The sequence below is a fragment of the Pelodiscus sinensis genome, unplaced genomic scaffold, assembly GCF_049634645.1.
Source record: "Pelodiscus sinensis isolate JC-2024 unplaced genomic scaffold, ASM4963464v1 ctg34, whole genome shotgun sequence".
Lineage (NCBI taxonomy): Eukaryota > Metazoa > Chordata > Testudines > Trionychidae > Pelodiscus > Pelodiscus sinensis.
The window spans coordinates 7,782,014-7,796,803 of NW_027465849.1; the positions used below are offsets into that span (position 1 = coordinate 7,782,014).

The window sequence follows — 14,790 nt, forward strand, 5'->3', positions numbered from 1 at the left end:
TGGGGGGGCCAGGGGTTCAGACAGACCCACCCCCTGTTTCTGCCCCACATCCAGCCGTGGCCATGTGCAGTAGGACGTGGGGGCCCGTGGCAGTGACGGGCCTGGCCTGTGGGTTCGGGGCCCTCGCCAGGGTTGAGTTTGGGGGGGTCTGGGCAGGAGGGTGCCCATGAGCTGCCTCAGATTTGGCCCCAACTACCCCTAAGCTGGGGCGGGAGGGCTGCCTGGGCTCCAAGGACAGACAGCCCCACGGCGCACTGCCCCCCAACGGGAGCACCATCCCCCCAACCCCTGACACCCTGTACCCCCAGCCCCACGGCGCACTGCCCCCCAACGGGAGCACCATCCCCCCAACCCCCGACACCCTGTACCCCCAGCCCCACGGCGCACTGCCCCCCAACGGGAGCACCATCCCCCCAACCCCCGAGACCCTGTACCCCCAGCCCCACGGCGCACTGCTCCCCAACGGGAGCACCATCGCCCCAACCCCCGACACCCTGTACCCCCAGCCCCACGGCGCACTGCCCCCCAACGGGAGCACCATCGCCCCAACCCCCGACACCCTGTACCCCCAGCCCCACGGCGCACTGCCCCCCAACGGGAGCACCATCCCCCCAACCCCCGACACCCTGTACCCCCAGCCCCACGGCGCACTGCCCCCCAACGGGAGCACCATCCCCCCAACCCCTGACACCCTGTACCCCCAGCCCCACGGCGCACTGCCCCCCAACGGGAGCACCATCCCCCCAACCCCCGACACCCTGTACCCCCAGCCCCACGGCGCACTGCCCCCCAACGGGAGCACCATCCCCCCAACCCCCGACACCCTGTACCCCCAGCCCCACGGCGCACTGCCCCCCAACGGGAGCACCATCCCCCCAACCCCCGACACCCTGTACCCCCAGCCCCACGGCGCACTGCCCCCCAACAGGAGCACCATCCCCCCAACCCCTGACACCCTGTACCCCCAACCCCACGGCGCACTGCCCCCCAACAGGAGCACCATCCCCCCAACACCCTGTACCCCCAGCCCCACGGCGCACTGCCCCCCAACGGGAGCACCATCCCCCCAACCCCCGACACCCTGTACCTCCAGCCCCACGGCGCACTGCCCCCCAACGGGAGCACCATCCCCCCAACCCCCGACACCCTGTACCCCCAGCCCCACGGCGCACTGCCCCCCAACGGGAGCACCATCCCCCCAACCCCCGGCTCGCTGCCCCCCAGCGGGAACACCATCCCCCCCAACCCCTGACACCCTGTACCCCCAGCCCCACGGTGCACTGCCCCCCAGTGGGAGCACCATCCCCCCCAACCCCCGACACCCTGTACCCTCAGCCCCACGGCGCACTGCCCCCCTACCCCCCCCACTCCCTCTACCCGCTGCCCCCCAAATCCCCCACTCCCTGTACCCCCAGCCCCCTGAGCTCGGTGCTGCCCGCAGGCCTGGGCGGAGCTGGAGAAGGCGGAGCACGAGCGGGAGGTGTCGCTGCGCAAGGAGCTGGTCCGGCAGGAGAAGCTGGAGCTGCTGGCCCAGCGCTTCGACCACAAGGCCGGCATGCGGGAGGCCTGGCTCGGCGAGAACCAGCGCCTGGTGGCACAGGTGAGCGGCCCGGGGCCCCCCCCCGCCCCCCCCGCCGCCCCCCCGGCCCCCGCTGCCCCCCAGGCCTCCACCCTGGGGCTGCCACAGCCCCTCGTCTTGCATGGCCCCCAGCTTCCCCACATCCCACACAGCCCCCCGGATTTCCCAGAGCCCCCCCCACATCCCACTTGGCTTCCCACATACGCCTCTGGGAGGAGAGCGGGGTATAGTGGTTAGCCCCATCTCATGTTCCCCGCCCAACCAGTGGCTTGGCTGCTCTCTCAGGCCCCGCCCCCAGCGACCAGACCCCTCTTTCAGGCCCCGCCCCCAGCACCCTGGCTCCTTTCTCAGGCCCCACCCCCAGCGACCAGGCCCTGCCCCCTGTGGCCCCACCTCTCTAAGGCCCTGCCCCCTGTGGCCCCGCCTCTCTGTCATGTCCCGCCCCCTGTGGCCCCGCCTCTCTGTCATGCCCCGCCTCTCTGTCATGTCCCGCCCCCTGTGGCCCCGCCTCTCTCTCAGGCCCCGCCTCTCTCTCAGGCCCCGCCCCCAGCAGCCCGACCAATCTCTTAGGCCCCACCCCTCTCTCCCTCCCCAGGACAACTTTGGCTACGACCTGCCGGCGGTGGAGGCGGCCATGAAGAAGCAGGAGGCCATCGAGGCGGACGTCTCGTCCTACGAGGAGCGCATCCAGGTGGTGGCGGAGCTGGCGCAGGCCCTGGAGGCCGAGGGCTACCACGACGTGCGGCGCATCAGCGCGCAGAAGGGCAGCATCCTGCGCCAGTGGGGGCTGCTGGGCGAGCTGGTGGGGAGCCGGCGGGCCCGCCTGGAGCAGAACCTGGCGCTGCAGAAAATCTTCCAGGAGATGGTCTACATGATCGACTGGATGGAGGAGACGCAGGTGGGCGCCGGGCAGAGACCTCGGGAGGCACCGAGTCCAGCCCCCGGCCCAAGGCAGGACCAGCCCCGACTCCATCATCCCAGCCAGGGCTGGGTCAAGCCAGGACGTCAACGCCTCTAGGGGTGGAGATCCCCCCCCCCTCGGGAACCCAGCCCAGCGCTTCCCACTCACCTGGGGAAATCGTTTCTCCTAATCCCCAACCTAGACCCCCCCACTAGGGGAAGGGTTTGCAAACTTGGCCCTATCTCCCGCCAAAGGCTCTGGGTGCCCTTGGGATCCCAGCTGTCCCGAGGCCTGCGAGCGCCGTGGGTCGGCCCCTTGCGGAGCGGGCCGGGGGGGCGGTGCCAGGCGCTGCGCGGCTCAGAGGGCGGGCGGCTGCCAGCCCCGCGGTGAGGCTGCGCCTGCCCTTCGTCCCGCCAGGCCCCTCTGCAGTCGCCCGAGGTCGGGAAGCACCTGCTGGAGGTGGACGACTTGCTGCAGAAGCACGGGCTGCTGGAGGCCGACGTGGCCGCGCAGAGGGAGCGGGTGCAGGCGCTCAACCAGGCCGCCCTGAAGTTCTGCCAGCTGAAGGGTGAGTGGGCCCCCCCCGGCGCCCGGACCCCCTGCCCAAGCGGGACCTGGCTGCTGTGGCCACATGGACGTCTCGCACCCCCGTCCAAGGGCAGCCTCCACAGGGAACGTGCCGGCCCTCGTGGGCAAGGGGAGAGGAGGGGGCTGGGAGCCAGGAATCCTGGGTTCTCTCCTGGGTTCTGGGAGGGCAGTGAGGGTTAATGGTTAGAGCAGGGGGGAGGGGCAGGATGCCTAGGTTCCCGCTCCAACTCTGGGAGGGGGGTGGGGGCTAATGGTTAGGGAGGGGGGAGCTAAGACTCCTGGGTTTTCCCCCTGGCTCTGGGAGAGGAATGGGGGCTAGTGGTTAGAGCAGGGGGGAGGGGCAGGACGCCTGGGTTTCCCTCTGGCTCTGGGAGGGGAGTGGGGGCCAGTGGTTAGAGCAGGGGGGAGGGGCAGGACGCCTGGGTTTCCCTCTGGCTCTGGGAGGGGAGTGGGGGCCAGTGGTTAGAGTGGGGGGGGCTGGGAGCCAGGGCCCAGCTCTCCCCGCCCTCCCGCCCCACAGCAACCAGCAGCTAAGAGCCGGGCCCAGCCTCTCTCCTGCCCCCCTGCCCCAGGTTACCAGCCCTGCGACCCCCAGATCATCCGCAACCGGGTGACCCACGTGGAGACGTGCCTGGAGGAGCTGCGCGCGCGGGCGGCCCGGCGGCGGGAGGAGCTGGAGGCCTCCCGCCGCCTCTGGGCCTTCTTCCAGGAGCTGGAGGAGGTGGAGGCCTGGGTGCGGGAGAAGGAGCAGGTCCTGGGGGCCAAGCCCTGCGGGCGGGACCTGCGCAGCGTGCTGCAGCAGAGCGGGCAGCACAAGCTGATGCTGGGCGAGCTGGGCGGGCGCCGGGCGCTGCTGCACCAGGCCCTGCAGCAGGGCGAGCAGCTGCTGGCCGCCCCGGGCCCTGGGGCCGCCCCGCTGCGGGCCAAGCTGCGGGAGGTGCAGCAGCGCTGGAAGAAGCTGGAGGAGGTGACCGGCACCCACCAGCAGAAGCTGCAGGAGGCCTTGAGCTTCTACCAGTTCAGCGCCGAGACGGACGACCTGCTGGCCTGGCTGCAGGACGCCTACCGCCTGGCCTCCAGCGACGACTTCGGGCACGACGAGCACTCCAGCCAGCGCCTGCTGCGCAAGCACGCCGGGGCCACGCAGGAGCTGGAGCGGCAGCGGGCGCCCGTGCGGGCCCTGCGGGCCCAGCTGGCCCGGCTGGTGCCCCCGCCCCGGCAGGCGGTGGAGGTGCAGCTGCGCATCGTGGAGGTGGAGCAGCTCTTCGGGGAGGTGGCCGAGGTGGCCGTGCTGCGGCGCCAGTGGCTGCAGGACGCCCTGGCCGTGTACCGGCTCTTCGGCGAGGTGCACGCCTGCGAGGGCTGGCTGGCCGACAAGGAGCAGTGGCTGCACGCCATGCCCGTGCCCGACCGGCTGGAGGACGTGGAGGTGGTGCAGCACAGGTCCGGCTCCCTGCTGGAGCTGGGGCTGGGGCCGGGGCCGCGGGGGTGGGGAGCAGGACACCTGGGTTCCATTCCCAGCTTGGTGGGGGCAGGGGAGGGGGAGGCTGGACACCTGAGTTCCATCCCCTGCTTTTGGGGGACGCTGCGGGGGGGAGAAGCAGAGGTTGAGGGGGAGGGGAAGAGGCCCAGGTGATGTGGGGGGAGGAGAGGCTGATGGGGAGGGGGAGAGCCCGGAGGCCTGCTTTCCATTCCTGGCTCTGTGGGGAGGCTGGGAGGGGGAGGGAGAGGCCAGGGGGAGAGGGGAGAGGGTGGAGGGGGAACAGGGGGAGGGGGGCCCCCCAATGCCCCGTCTGCTTCTGCCCGATCCACGAGCCCCACGTGCCCGGGCAGGTTCGAGAGCCTGGACCAGGAGATGAACAGCGTGATGGGCCGTATCCTGGACGTGAACCAGACCGTGCAGCAGCTGGTGGAGGGCGGCCACCCCAGCGCGGCCGAGGTGGAGTCCTGCCGGGACCACCTGAACAGCAGGTAGCTGCCCCGGGGGGCCCTGGGGCGCGGCGGGAGCCGGGGGCTCCGAGGGGACCAGGGACAGCAGGGCGGGACACGGGCGTGCCCAGGGGTCCCTGGGGGGGTGGCCCTGCCGAGTGCCAGCTGTCGGCCTCGCCCGGGGGCCAGCCACGGAGGCTGGCGGGCCGGTGGCTGGGACTCGCAGGGCCGTGCCCTGTCCTGGTCAACGGTGCCCGTAGCCCTGGCAGCTCCGGGCGTCGCCGCCGGAGCCACTTGTCAGGTGCGGACCATCCGCCGACCTAACCCTTGGCTGAAGGGGGCTGTCGCCGGCAGAGGCTCTCCCGGTGGGCATCCTCGGCGCCCCGCAGCCGGCCTGGCCAAGCACACGCCGCAGAGCCGCCGGGCCCCACGGCGCCCGTAGCCAGAATGGACCGTGGCTCTCCCACGGCCTCGCCACGGGGCCGCCTTCTCCCCCAGCCTCTCCCAGCCCGCTGGGCCTTCTCCGAGGGGCTCTGGGGCTTGTCCTGCCAGCCCCCGGCATGCAAAGCTGGGAGCCAGGCTGCAGAGATGGGCTTGTGTAGCGGGAGGGTTAGTTTCCCTGCTGGTGGGTTTCATTGTGTCACGGTAGAAACCTGGAGCTGGAAGGGACCATCAAGGCCAATCCCCTGCCCTGGCAGGACCAAGCTCCGACTAGATCAGTGTTTCTCAAGCTTCTTTTATAAAGTACCCCCCTTTCAAACAAAGCTGCAGACGTGCCCCCAGTACCTAGCGGTTTCAGACACACGCAATTTTTTTCTACCGTTGCAACACATTTGTTGAAACAACTTAATCCTAGCCGGGCGGGGGATGCCATTTTTGGGTGTAAAAAGTTCAAAAATAATAAAACACTGTAACACTTAAAACAAACATTCAGTTTTCTCCAAATGTCAGTTGTGTTGACCTACCCCCCGACTTCTCTCGCGTACCCTGAGGGTGCTCGTCCCCCCGGCTGAGAAACACGGGTCCAGACCATCCCTGATAGATACCGATCTAACCAGCTCTGAAATATCTCCAGGGATGGAAATTCTACAACCTCCCCAGGCAATTTATTCTGGTGTTTAACCAGCCTGACACGTAGTTTTTCCTAATGTCCAACCTAAACTTCCCTGGCTGCAGTTTAAGCCCCTTGCTTCTTGTTCTATCCTCAGAGGCCAAGGGGAACAGTTTTCCTCCCTCCTCCTTGTAACACCCTCTTAGATACTTGGTAGGTGCGGCCTGGGCTTTGGGGGTTACTTGGAAGGAAAGCCAGGCGGCTCCGGCGCTCGGGGAGGGGCCAGGCGGCTCCGGCGCTCGGGGAGGGGCCGGCGCTCGGGGAGGGGCCGGCGGCTCCGGCGCTCGGGGAGGGGCCGGCGGCTCCGGCGCTCGGGGAGGGGCCGGCGCTCGGGGAGGGGCCAGCGGCTCCGGCGCTCGGGGAGGGGCCGGCGGCTCCGGCGCTCGGGGAGGGGCCGGCGGCTCCGGCGCTCGGGGAGGGGCCGGCGGCTCCGGCGCTCGGGGCCGACCCCGGCTCCCGTGCAGCTCACACGCATCCTTGTGTGTCCGGCGAGGCCAGGTGGAACCGTGTGGTGGAGCTGGTGGAGCAGCGCAAGGCCCATCTCGGCTCCGTCCTGCGGCTCCAGAACTACCTGCTGGAGTGCAAGGAGATGAAGGCGCAGATCCGGGAGAAGCGCTGCGCCGTGGAGGCCAGCCAGCAGAGCAGCGGCGACCTGGGCGGCGTCCTGGCCTTGCAGCGCAAGCTCTCCACCATGGAGGCCGCCCTGGTGGCCCTGGAGCCCAAGCTGCTGGAGCTGCAGCAGGAGGGAGACGCCCTGGCCAGCTCCCACCCGGCTCAGGCGCTGACCGTCCTGCTGCACTTCGAGGAGATCAGCGAGGAGTGGGAGGCCCTGAAGCGGACCCTGCAGGGCTGCGAGGACGCCCTGACGGTGGCCGGCCGCCTGCAGCAGTTCATCCAGGACCTGGACAACTTCCTGAGCTGGCTGGTGAAGACCCAGGCGGCCGTGGCCTCGGAGGAGGGGCCCAGCAACCTGGCCGACGCCGAGCGGCTGCTGAGCCAGCACGCGGCCCTGAAGGAGGAGATCGACCGCTACGAGGAGGACTACAACGCCATCCAGGCGGCCAGCGACCTGCTGGCCTTGGAGGAGGCCGACGTGCCCTGCCTCTCGCTCCAGCAGTGGCTGCAGAAGCTGGACGTGGGCTGGACCAAGCTGCTGGAGATGTGGGAGGACCGGCGGGAGGCCCTGGTGCAGGCCCACATCTTCCACCTCTTCCTGCGGGACGTGCAGCAGGCGGAGGCGTGTCTGTACAACCAGGTACCCGCCGGGGCGGCCGGGTCCGTGTTGGGGCATCCGGGTCCGTGCTGGGGGCAGCTGGGTCCGTGCTGGGGCATCTGGGAGCGGCCGGGTCCATGCTGGGGGCGGCCGGGTCCGTGCTGGGACAGCTGGGTCAGCACCGGGGCAGCCGGGTCCGTGCCGGGGCAGCCGGGTCCGTGCCGGGGCAGCCGGGTCCGTGCCGGGGCATCTGGGTCCATGCTGGGGGCGGCCGGGTCCGTGCCGGGGCATCTGGGTCCGTGCCGGGGCATGTGGGTCCATGCTGGGGGCATGTGGGTCCATGCCGGGGCGGCCGGGTCCGTTCCGGGGCGGCCGGGTCCGTTCCGGGGCAGCTGGGTCCATACCGGGGCGGCCGGGTCCATACCGGGGCGGCCGGGTCCATACCGGGGCGGCCGGGTCCGTGCCGGGGCGGCCGGGTCCGTGCCGGGGCAGCCGGGTCCGTGCCGGGGCAGCCGGGTCCGTGCCGGGGCAGCCGGGTCCGTGCCGGGGCAGCCGGGTCCGTGCTGGGACCAGCCCCGGCGGTGCAGATTTCTGGCATTTCTGCTCATGCGTTGCTGTAATAGAGGAGGTTGCTGGGGGTGCCGCGGAGAGGGGCAATTCAGGGCAAATTGCTTAGAGAGGGGGCCACTCGCAGCCCAAGCCTGGGGCGAGTCCTCTGTCAGGCGCCAGACCAGGGACACGGAGCACGTCTGTTTGCCGCCCGGGCCTGCAAGACGTCACACCAGCGACCCCCTCGGCCGCCCCAGCGTTCCCTGTAACTCTCCTCACCCAGGGGAGACGTTAGAAACCCAGCTCCCCAACTCCCAGCAGGTCCCCCCAGGCCCCAAGGACCAGCCACGTTCCCAGCTCAGGGTACCGCAGATCTGATCCAAGAGAGCGCTGGGCTCTTTTAAATCTAAGAAAGAGAGGAAAAAAAATGAGAGAAAGAAAAAGAAACAGAGAAAGAGAAAAAAGAAAGTGAAAGAAAGAGAGAGAGAGAGAGAGCGGAAGGAAGAAGGAAGGAAGGCGAAGTGGCTGCATAGAGGGAAGGGAGGAAGAAGGGAGGGAGGAAGGAGGAAAGGAAGGACGGTTAACATTGAGAAAGGGGTGACGTGGCCCCCTCCAATGCCCGGTTCCTGGTGCGGGCGCTCAGCAGGGCTGGCACACGCTGCGGCCGAGAAGTCTCCGGGGCGCGTTCCCTTTTCGGACGGGCGGCCTGTCCTGCCGGGCTCGGTTCCAGCTGAGATCCAGCCGCAGGGAGGAGCCGGCCTGAAGACAAAAGGAGGCACCCTAGGGCCCCGGATCCCCTTGCCCGGGGCGGGAATCCCATGGCTCTCGTGGGGTGGCGTTTGTCGCATGGGCCAGACCCCGTCCAGGCCTGACTCAGCCCTCCTTGGGCACCAGCCCTTGCTCCCCGGCCGGTCTGAGCGTTCGCCCCACAGCTCCTCGGACGTGGACCCGCCCCATTGTCGGGGAGGTGCGGCTAGTGACTTGGCGCGTCCCGCATCCAACAGACGCCAAGGCAGAGACGCTGCCCGGCGCCTCCAAGCACCTGCCCGGGGTGGGGCCAGACAAGGCGGAGAATTTCCTACCAGAGGATTAAAGGGGTCGGGCAGTGTGGACTAGTGGTCACAGGCTCATAGCCAGGACTCCTGGGTTCCGTCCCCAGCTGTGGGAGGGCAGCGGGGTGTAGCGGTTATAGCCAGGCCTCCTATATTCTCTTCCCAGTTTTAGCCCATGACGTGGGATGCGACCACTCCCATGTGCCTCCCTGTGCCTCAGTTTCCCCTGCCACAGGGGGCGGCTATGGGGGGGGCTGCGCGGGCTGCCCATGGGCTGAGTGCTCCCCCCGCTGTCTCGCTCCCCGCAGGAGACCACCCTGGCCCACGCGGAGCTGCCCGCCACGGTGGAGGCGGTGGAGAAGGCCATCAAGAAGCACAAGGATTTCATGACCAGCATGGAGCTGAACCTGCCCAAGACGACGCTGGCCCTGCGGGCCGGCGAGAGCCTGATGCAGCAGGGCAGCCCCTACAGCGAGCGCGCCCGGGAGAAGATGGCGGCGCTCAGAGCCAAGTAGGCCCCGCGCGGCACCTGGCACCTGCGGCCGCAGCTCGGCGTGGGGCCCGGTCCTGGCTGGCCCTCCCGCCCGCGTCGCCAGGCGGCTGTGTCTGGGGATTCCCCCTCCCGGCTCAGTGCTGCTTAGCCCCCCCTCCTCCCTCCCTGGGGTACCAGTCTGGGGCTGGAACTCCAGCCCCCTCCCCGGGGCATCCCGTGACCTCCGCCCTTGCCCCCAGCTCCCTGAGGGGTTCGGGGCAGAGCCCCATTGGAAATAAGGAGGGGGGGTCAGGTCCTAAACTCCTTTCAAGATCTGGACCCGAGTTTCTCTGGATCCTCCCCCCACCCCCAGCAATGTGGAGAGCAGCGCCCCCTGCTGCACGGGACCAGGCAGGAGAAGTCCCGGGGGCTGGGCGGCGCCCAGAGGCTGCGGTGATGGGGGTAGAGTTGGGAGCCGTTTCCAGCCTGCCGTCCGAGGGGACAGGCCCCAGGCTGCAGCCCCACCCCGGAGACGCGTGGGGGCAACAGTGTGACGGCGCGTCGGGGACCCCCCCGGTCCTGCACCCCCGGAGCAGCCAGATGGGACTCCGCCCGCCAGCGGAATGGGGGGGTTATTGCTTCTCGGAGATACCGCCCGGCCCGGGTTCGATGCAGACACAGGAGTCAGGGCAGGCAGCCTCAGACCCCTTGGGGGGCCGGGTACCCAGGCCCCTCAACCCCCAGGATGCGACTTAGTCTTTCTCTTCATGTTTGCCCGGCCAAAACTGGCCCCTCTCTCAGCCCTGGGTCGCTCCCTCCCCCAGGCAGCCACCCCCCTTTGTTCACACCCCTTCCCCTGGCCAGGTGAGACGTGGCTAGGCCAGGGGTCTCCACCCTTTGGTGGAGTTCATGACGGGGGTAGGGTTTCGGGATATGGACTCCAGCTGGGCCCTCCTGGCTCCTGGGTGGTGGCGCCGTGGGGCTAAGGCAGGCAGGGGATACACAGTGTGTGGGGGAGGGTTCCCAGGGGAGGGGAAGCTCCATGGCAAAGGGAGGTGATAACAGCAGTGGAGGTAAGAGGCAGCTGACCTACGAGCACGTGACAGCCTCTCCGCCAAACCAGTCAGGATCACTGGTCAGAGGCTCCAGGATCGACCAGCAGATCCCGATGGACTGGTTGGTGACCGCTGGGCTGGGCCATGGCCTACTGCCTCCCCTCCGGGACCCCCCCCCCGGGCAGTGCTTACAGACACCGGCCAGTAGGGGTCACCCACAGCCCAACACGGCCACCAGTGTCTGCAAACCAGAGTGGGCCTAGGGCCACAAGGGTAGGCAGCCCCCTAGTACGTCACAGACGGACGTCCGAGGTGGCCTCCCCTGCCACCCTGCACGGTGGATCCCTGCGCCCGCCGGCCGGGGGGGGGCTTTGTGAGGAATAGCGCGGCGCTGAAGGCCATGGCGTGAGTCCTCCTTCGCCCCGGCCTGGCCGTGCGTCGGCATCCGCTGCTCGCGCGGGCAGAGTTCACGGGTGCCTCTGCCCCGTCTCCTGGGCCCTGTGCCAGCCCCTGGAGCGGCTGCCAGGTGAGGTTTCCTGGGGGCCGTGACCCCTGAAAAGGCATCTGGTGCGTGGACCCGACGTGGCTCCCGGCCACGCTCGGATACTCAGTTTTCCCAGTTGTGAAATGGGCTTGCAAGCCAGTCCCCAGAAGCACCGCCCTGGCCCACACGACGCGGTGCCAGAAATTCCTGCCGACACGCCGGTTCTCCCACCCGCCCCCTTCTCACACAGACGGGAAGCGATGAAAAGCGAGCCCCTTAAATCGCAGCAGGCTCTCCCGAGCCCAAAGGACCAGCCACCTCCCCAGCGGAGTTTCTAGTTGGCCTCTGCCCGGTCTGTCTGTCCTGCTCCCACGGCCATGTGGCAGGAATCCCCTGTCGCGTCCCAAGATGGAGTTTGGAGTCACGAGCCAGTCCCCTGTGCCTGCGCGACTCGGTTCTTTGCAGGCGGCCGCCACGGCCCCCCTGTCCAGACGGGTTTGCAGTGAGTGGATAGGAGCCCTAGATCTGATGCCTCTTTAAAGGAAAAACAAATATGCATTAAACCCCTCAGCTCTCATGGAGCCTGACATCTGACAGCTGGGTTTAGATTTGTAATAGATCCTGTTACTTTGTCCCTAACTCTGCCACCGAGGCCAGTGCTGGGTACTACGGAGGGAATGAACAGAGATGGGGACTCTGTCCACGTTGACCAATAGATACTGAGGGGCCTATTCTTTAGGAATGTATCTAGTTCTTGTTTGAACCCTGTTACCATCTTGACCTTCACCGTGTCCTCTGGCAAGGAGTTCCACAGGTTGACTGAAGAAATCTTTTGTTGAACAGCCTCAGAGGGTAGCCATGTTACTCTGTAATTTAAAAAAGCTTAGAAATTCTGGGCCAGAAAACTAGAGTTTTCAAGTGCCTAAGTAGCCTTTGGAATCATGGTGAAAGTTGCCTTGTCCCCAACCAGAATCTGAAATGATGCCCTGACGGCATCCGGCTCGACGGGCCCTGATCTCGGCCGGGGTCTGGGGGGCGCCCGGCCCGACAGGCCCTGATCTCGGCCGGGGTCTGGGGGGCGCCCGGCCCGACAGGCCCTGATCTCGGCTGGAGTCTGGGGGGGTGCCCGGCTCGACGGGCCCTGATCTCAGCCACGGTCTGGGCGGCGCCCGGCCCAACGGACCCTGATCTCGGCCGGATTCTGGGGGCGCCCGGCCCGACAGGCCCTGATCTCGGCCGGAGTCTGGGGGCGCCCGGCCCGACAGGCCCTGATCTCGGCCAGGGTCTGGGGGCGCCCGGCCCGACAGGCCCTGATCTTGGCCGGGGTCTGGGGGCGCCCGGCCCAACGGACCCTGATCTCGGCCGGGGCCTGGGGGCGCCCGGCCCGACAGGCCCTGATCTTGGCCGGGGTCTGGGGGCGCCCGGCCCAACGGACCCTGATCTCGGCCAGGGTCTGGCGGCGCCCGGCCCGACAGGCCCTGATCTCAGCCGGGGTGTGGGGGCGCCCGGCCCGACAGGCCCTGATCTCGGCCGGGGTCTGGGGGGCCCCCGGCCCAACGGACCCTGATCTCGGCCGGGGTCTGGGGGGCGCCCGGCCCGACGGACCCTGATCTCGGCCGGGGTCTGGGTGGCGCCCGGCCCGACGGGCCCTGATCTCGGCTGGTGTCTGGGGGGCGCCTGGCCCGACGGGCCCTGATCTCGGCCGGGGTCTGGGGGGCGCCTGGCCCGACGGGCCCTGATCTCGGCCGGGGTCTGGGGGGCGCCTGGCCCGACGGGCCCTGATCTCAGCCGCGGTCTGGAGGGCGCCTGGCCCGACGGGCCCTGATCTCGGCCGGGGTCTGGGGGGCGCCCGGCCCGACAGGCCCTGATCTCGGCTGGTGTCTGGGGGGCGCCCGGCCCGACGGGCCCTGATCTCGGCTGGTGTCTGGGGGGCGCCTGGCCCGACGGACCCTGATCTCGGCCGGGGTCTGGGTGGCGCCCGGCCCGACGGGCCCTGATCTCGGCTGGTGTCTGGGGGGCGCCCGGCCCGACAGGCCCTGATCTCGGCCGGGGTCTGGGGGTGCCCACCCGATGGGCCCTGATCTCGGCCGGGGGGTGGGCGGGGCCGATCTCAGTCTGAATGCTGCGGAAATGCAGCAGCCGGGAGCGCATTTGGAGGCAGGAGGCAGATGAAGGTCAGTTCTCCCCGGGGGAGCTCCCTCCCGGGCTCCCTCCTGCCGGCCGCGGTAGCCGCGTGGGCCTGCCGCAGGGACCTGAACCAGCATCTTTCCCTTCTGCAGGAGCCACCAGAACTTCCAGCTGGCGCAGGGGCGGCTGCAGCGGCTGCAGGATCACTTGGAGCTGCAGCGTTTCTTGCAGAGCTGCCACGAGGTACGGCCCAGCTGCTGGGAGGCCCCGCTCCCCACTGCTGCTGGCTTCCCCTGTGGGGCTGGGGTCCCCCAGGTGGGGGTGGAGCCGTGGAACACAGGCTGGGAATCCGGTGCCATGGGAAAGGGTGGGCTGCCCACCCTGGCTGGGCACCATGGAGGCTGCTGCTGGGGAGGTGCCCAGGCACAGCAGGGAGGGGGCCGAGGGGCACCCAGCTGGCATGGGGCGCTGGCGGGGGTGGGCGCCGGCGGAAAGGGAGCGGGATCCAGCCCCAGCCGCTGGGTATTTCAGCACCGAGTGCGTGGGTTCCCGCCTCGTTTGCATGCCAAGCCCTGCCCCCACTCGGCTCCTGCCACTAATTAGAGCAGCTGGCACGTGTCTCCAGGCAGCGCGGGCACTAGGGGAGTCAACCCTGCTGGGCCAGGGGGAGCGACAGGCCCGGAATGTGGCTCCACAATCTGCCCCTTCTCTGAGCCCGCTGGCGCCCTGACCCGGGGCTGTGGTACCTGGCTCCTGCCAAGGCCCCTAGCTCAGGGCTGCCCACATGGCACATGAGCGCAGGGCAGAAGGGAGAGGCGGCAGGGGCTGCGGGGCGGGAGCAAGGGGCACTGGCAGGGCTGGGGGGTGGGAGCGAGGGGCACTGGCAGGGCTGGGGGGGCGGAGGCTGGGGGGTGGGAGCGAGGGGCACTGGCAGGGCTGGGGGGCAGAGGCTGGGGGGTGGGAGCGAGGGGCACTGGCAGGGATGGGGGGGCGGAGGCTGGGGGGTGGGAGCGAGGGGCACTGGCAGGGATGGGGGGGCGGAGGCTGGGGGGTGGGAGCGAGGGGCACTGGCAGGGCTGGGGGGCGGAGGCTGGGGGGTGGGAGCGAGGGGCACTGGCAAGGCTGGGGGGGCGGAGGCTGGGGGGTGGGAGCGAGGGGCACTGGCAGGGCTGGGGGGCGGAGGCTGGGGGGTGGGAGCGAGGGGCACTGGCAGGGATGGGGGGGCGGAGGCTGGGGGGTGGGAGCGAGGGGCACTGGCAGGTCGGTGCAGGGGCTGGGGGGTGGGAGCCCACTCCCAGGGGAGAGCCGGGCCCACTTTTGGCTGCAGGGCAGGACTCTGGATTTGTCCTGGGGCCGTGCCACGAGGGGTCTCTGTGGCCAGCCACGTCGTGGGTGTTGGGCCACCGGGTGCCAGGGGCTCAGCAGGGCCCCGGCCCCACGCTGCCACGCTCTGGGCAGGCCGGCCCAGGGCCACGGACGGGACAGCAGGTGCGGGCGCAGGGGGCAGAGCAGTCTCCAGCCCCTGCCTGAGTGTGCCCGGAAAGCCGCCCTGGGAGGTGTTTCAGGGCAGTTCCCTGGCCTGGCCTCCTGGGGCTCCGGCGAGAGGATGCCAGGGGCCCCTCCTGGCCTGGGAGCCAAATCCCCTGGCAGGCAGGTCCAGGGGCCGGCCCCGGGGGAGCGAGGGCGGAGCAGGACCCATGGGGTGTGGTCCCTCTCTGGGGTGTGGCTGC

At 69.5% G+C, this 14,790-nt stretch overlaps 1 protein-coding gene across 5 annotated transcripts in view; it reads left to right on the forward strand.

Moving 5' to 3' along the window:
- The window catches only part of SPTBN4 (spectrin beta, non-erythrocytic 4), a 52,846-nt gene that overhangs the window by 14,991 nt on the left and 23,065 nt on the right, over positions 1–14,790 (forward strand). For 4 of the 5 annotated variants that reach the window (XM_075915559.1, XM_075915562.1, XM_075915561.1 and 1 more), the window contains exons 11-18: positions 1,442–1,600; positions 2,175–2,477; positions 2,898–3,048; positions 3,641–4,511; positions 4,902–5,039; positions 6,607–7,363; positions 9,231–9,433; positions 13,213–13,303. In XM_075915559.1, coding sequence (XP_075771674.1) covers positions 1,442–1,600; positions 2,175–2,477; positions 2,898–3,048; positions 3,641–4,511; positions 4,902–5,039; positions 6,607–7,363; positions 9,231–9,433; positions 13,213–13,303 — 2,673 coding nt within the window. Of the gene's footprint in view, positions 1–1,441; positions 1,601–2,174; positions 2,478–2,897; positions 3,049–3,640; positions 4,512–4,901; positions 5,040–6,606; positions 7,364–9,230; positions 9,434–12,955; positions 13,108–13,212; positions 13,304–14,790 lie in introns of those variants that run through there. The other variant, XM_075915563.1, reaches the window with a different exon arrangement.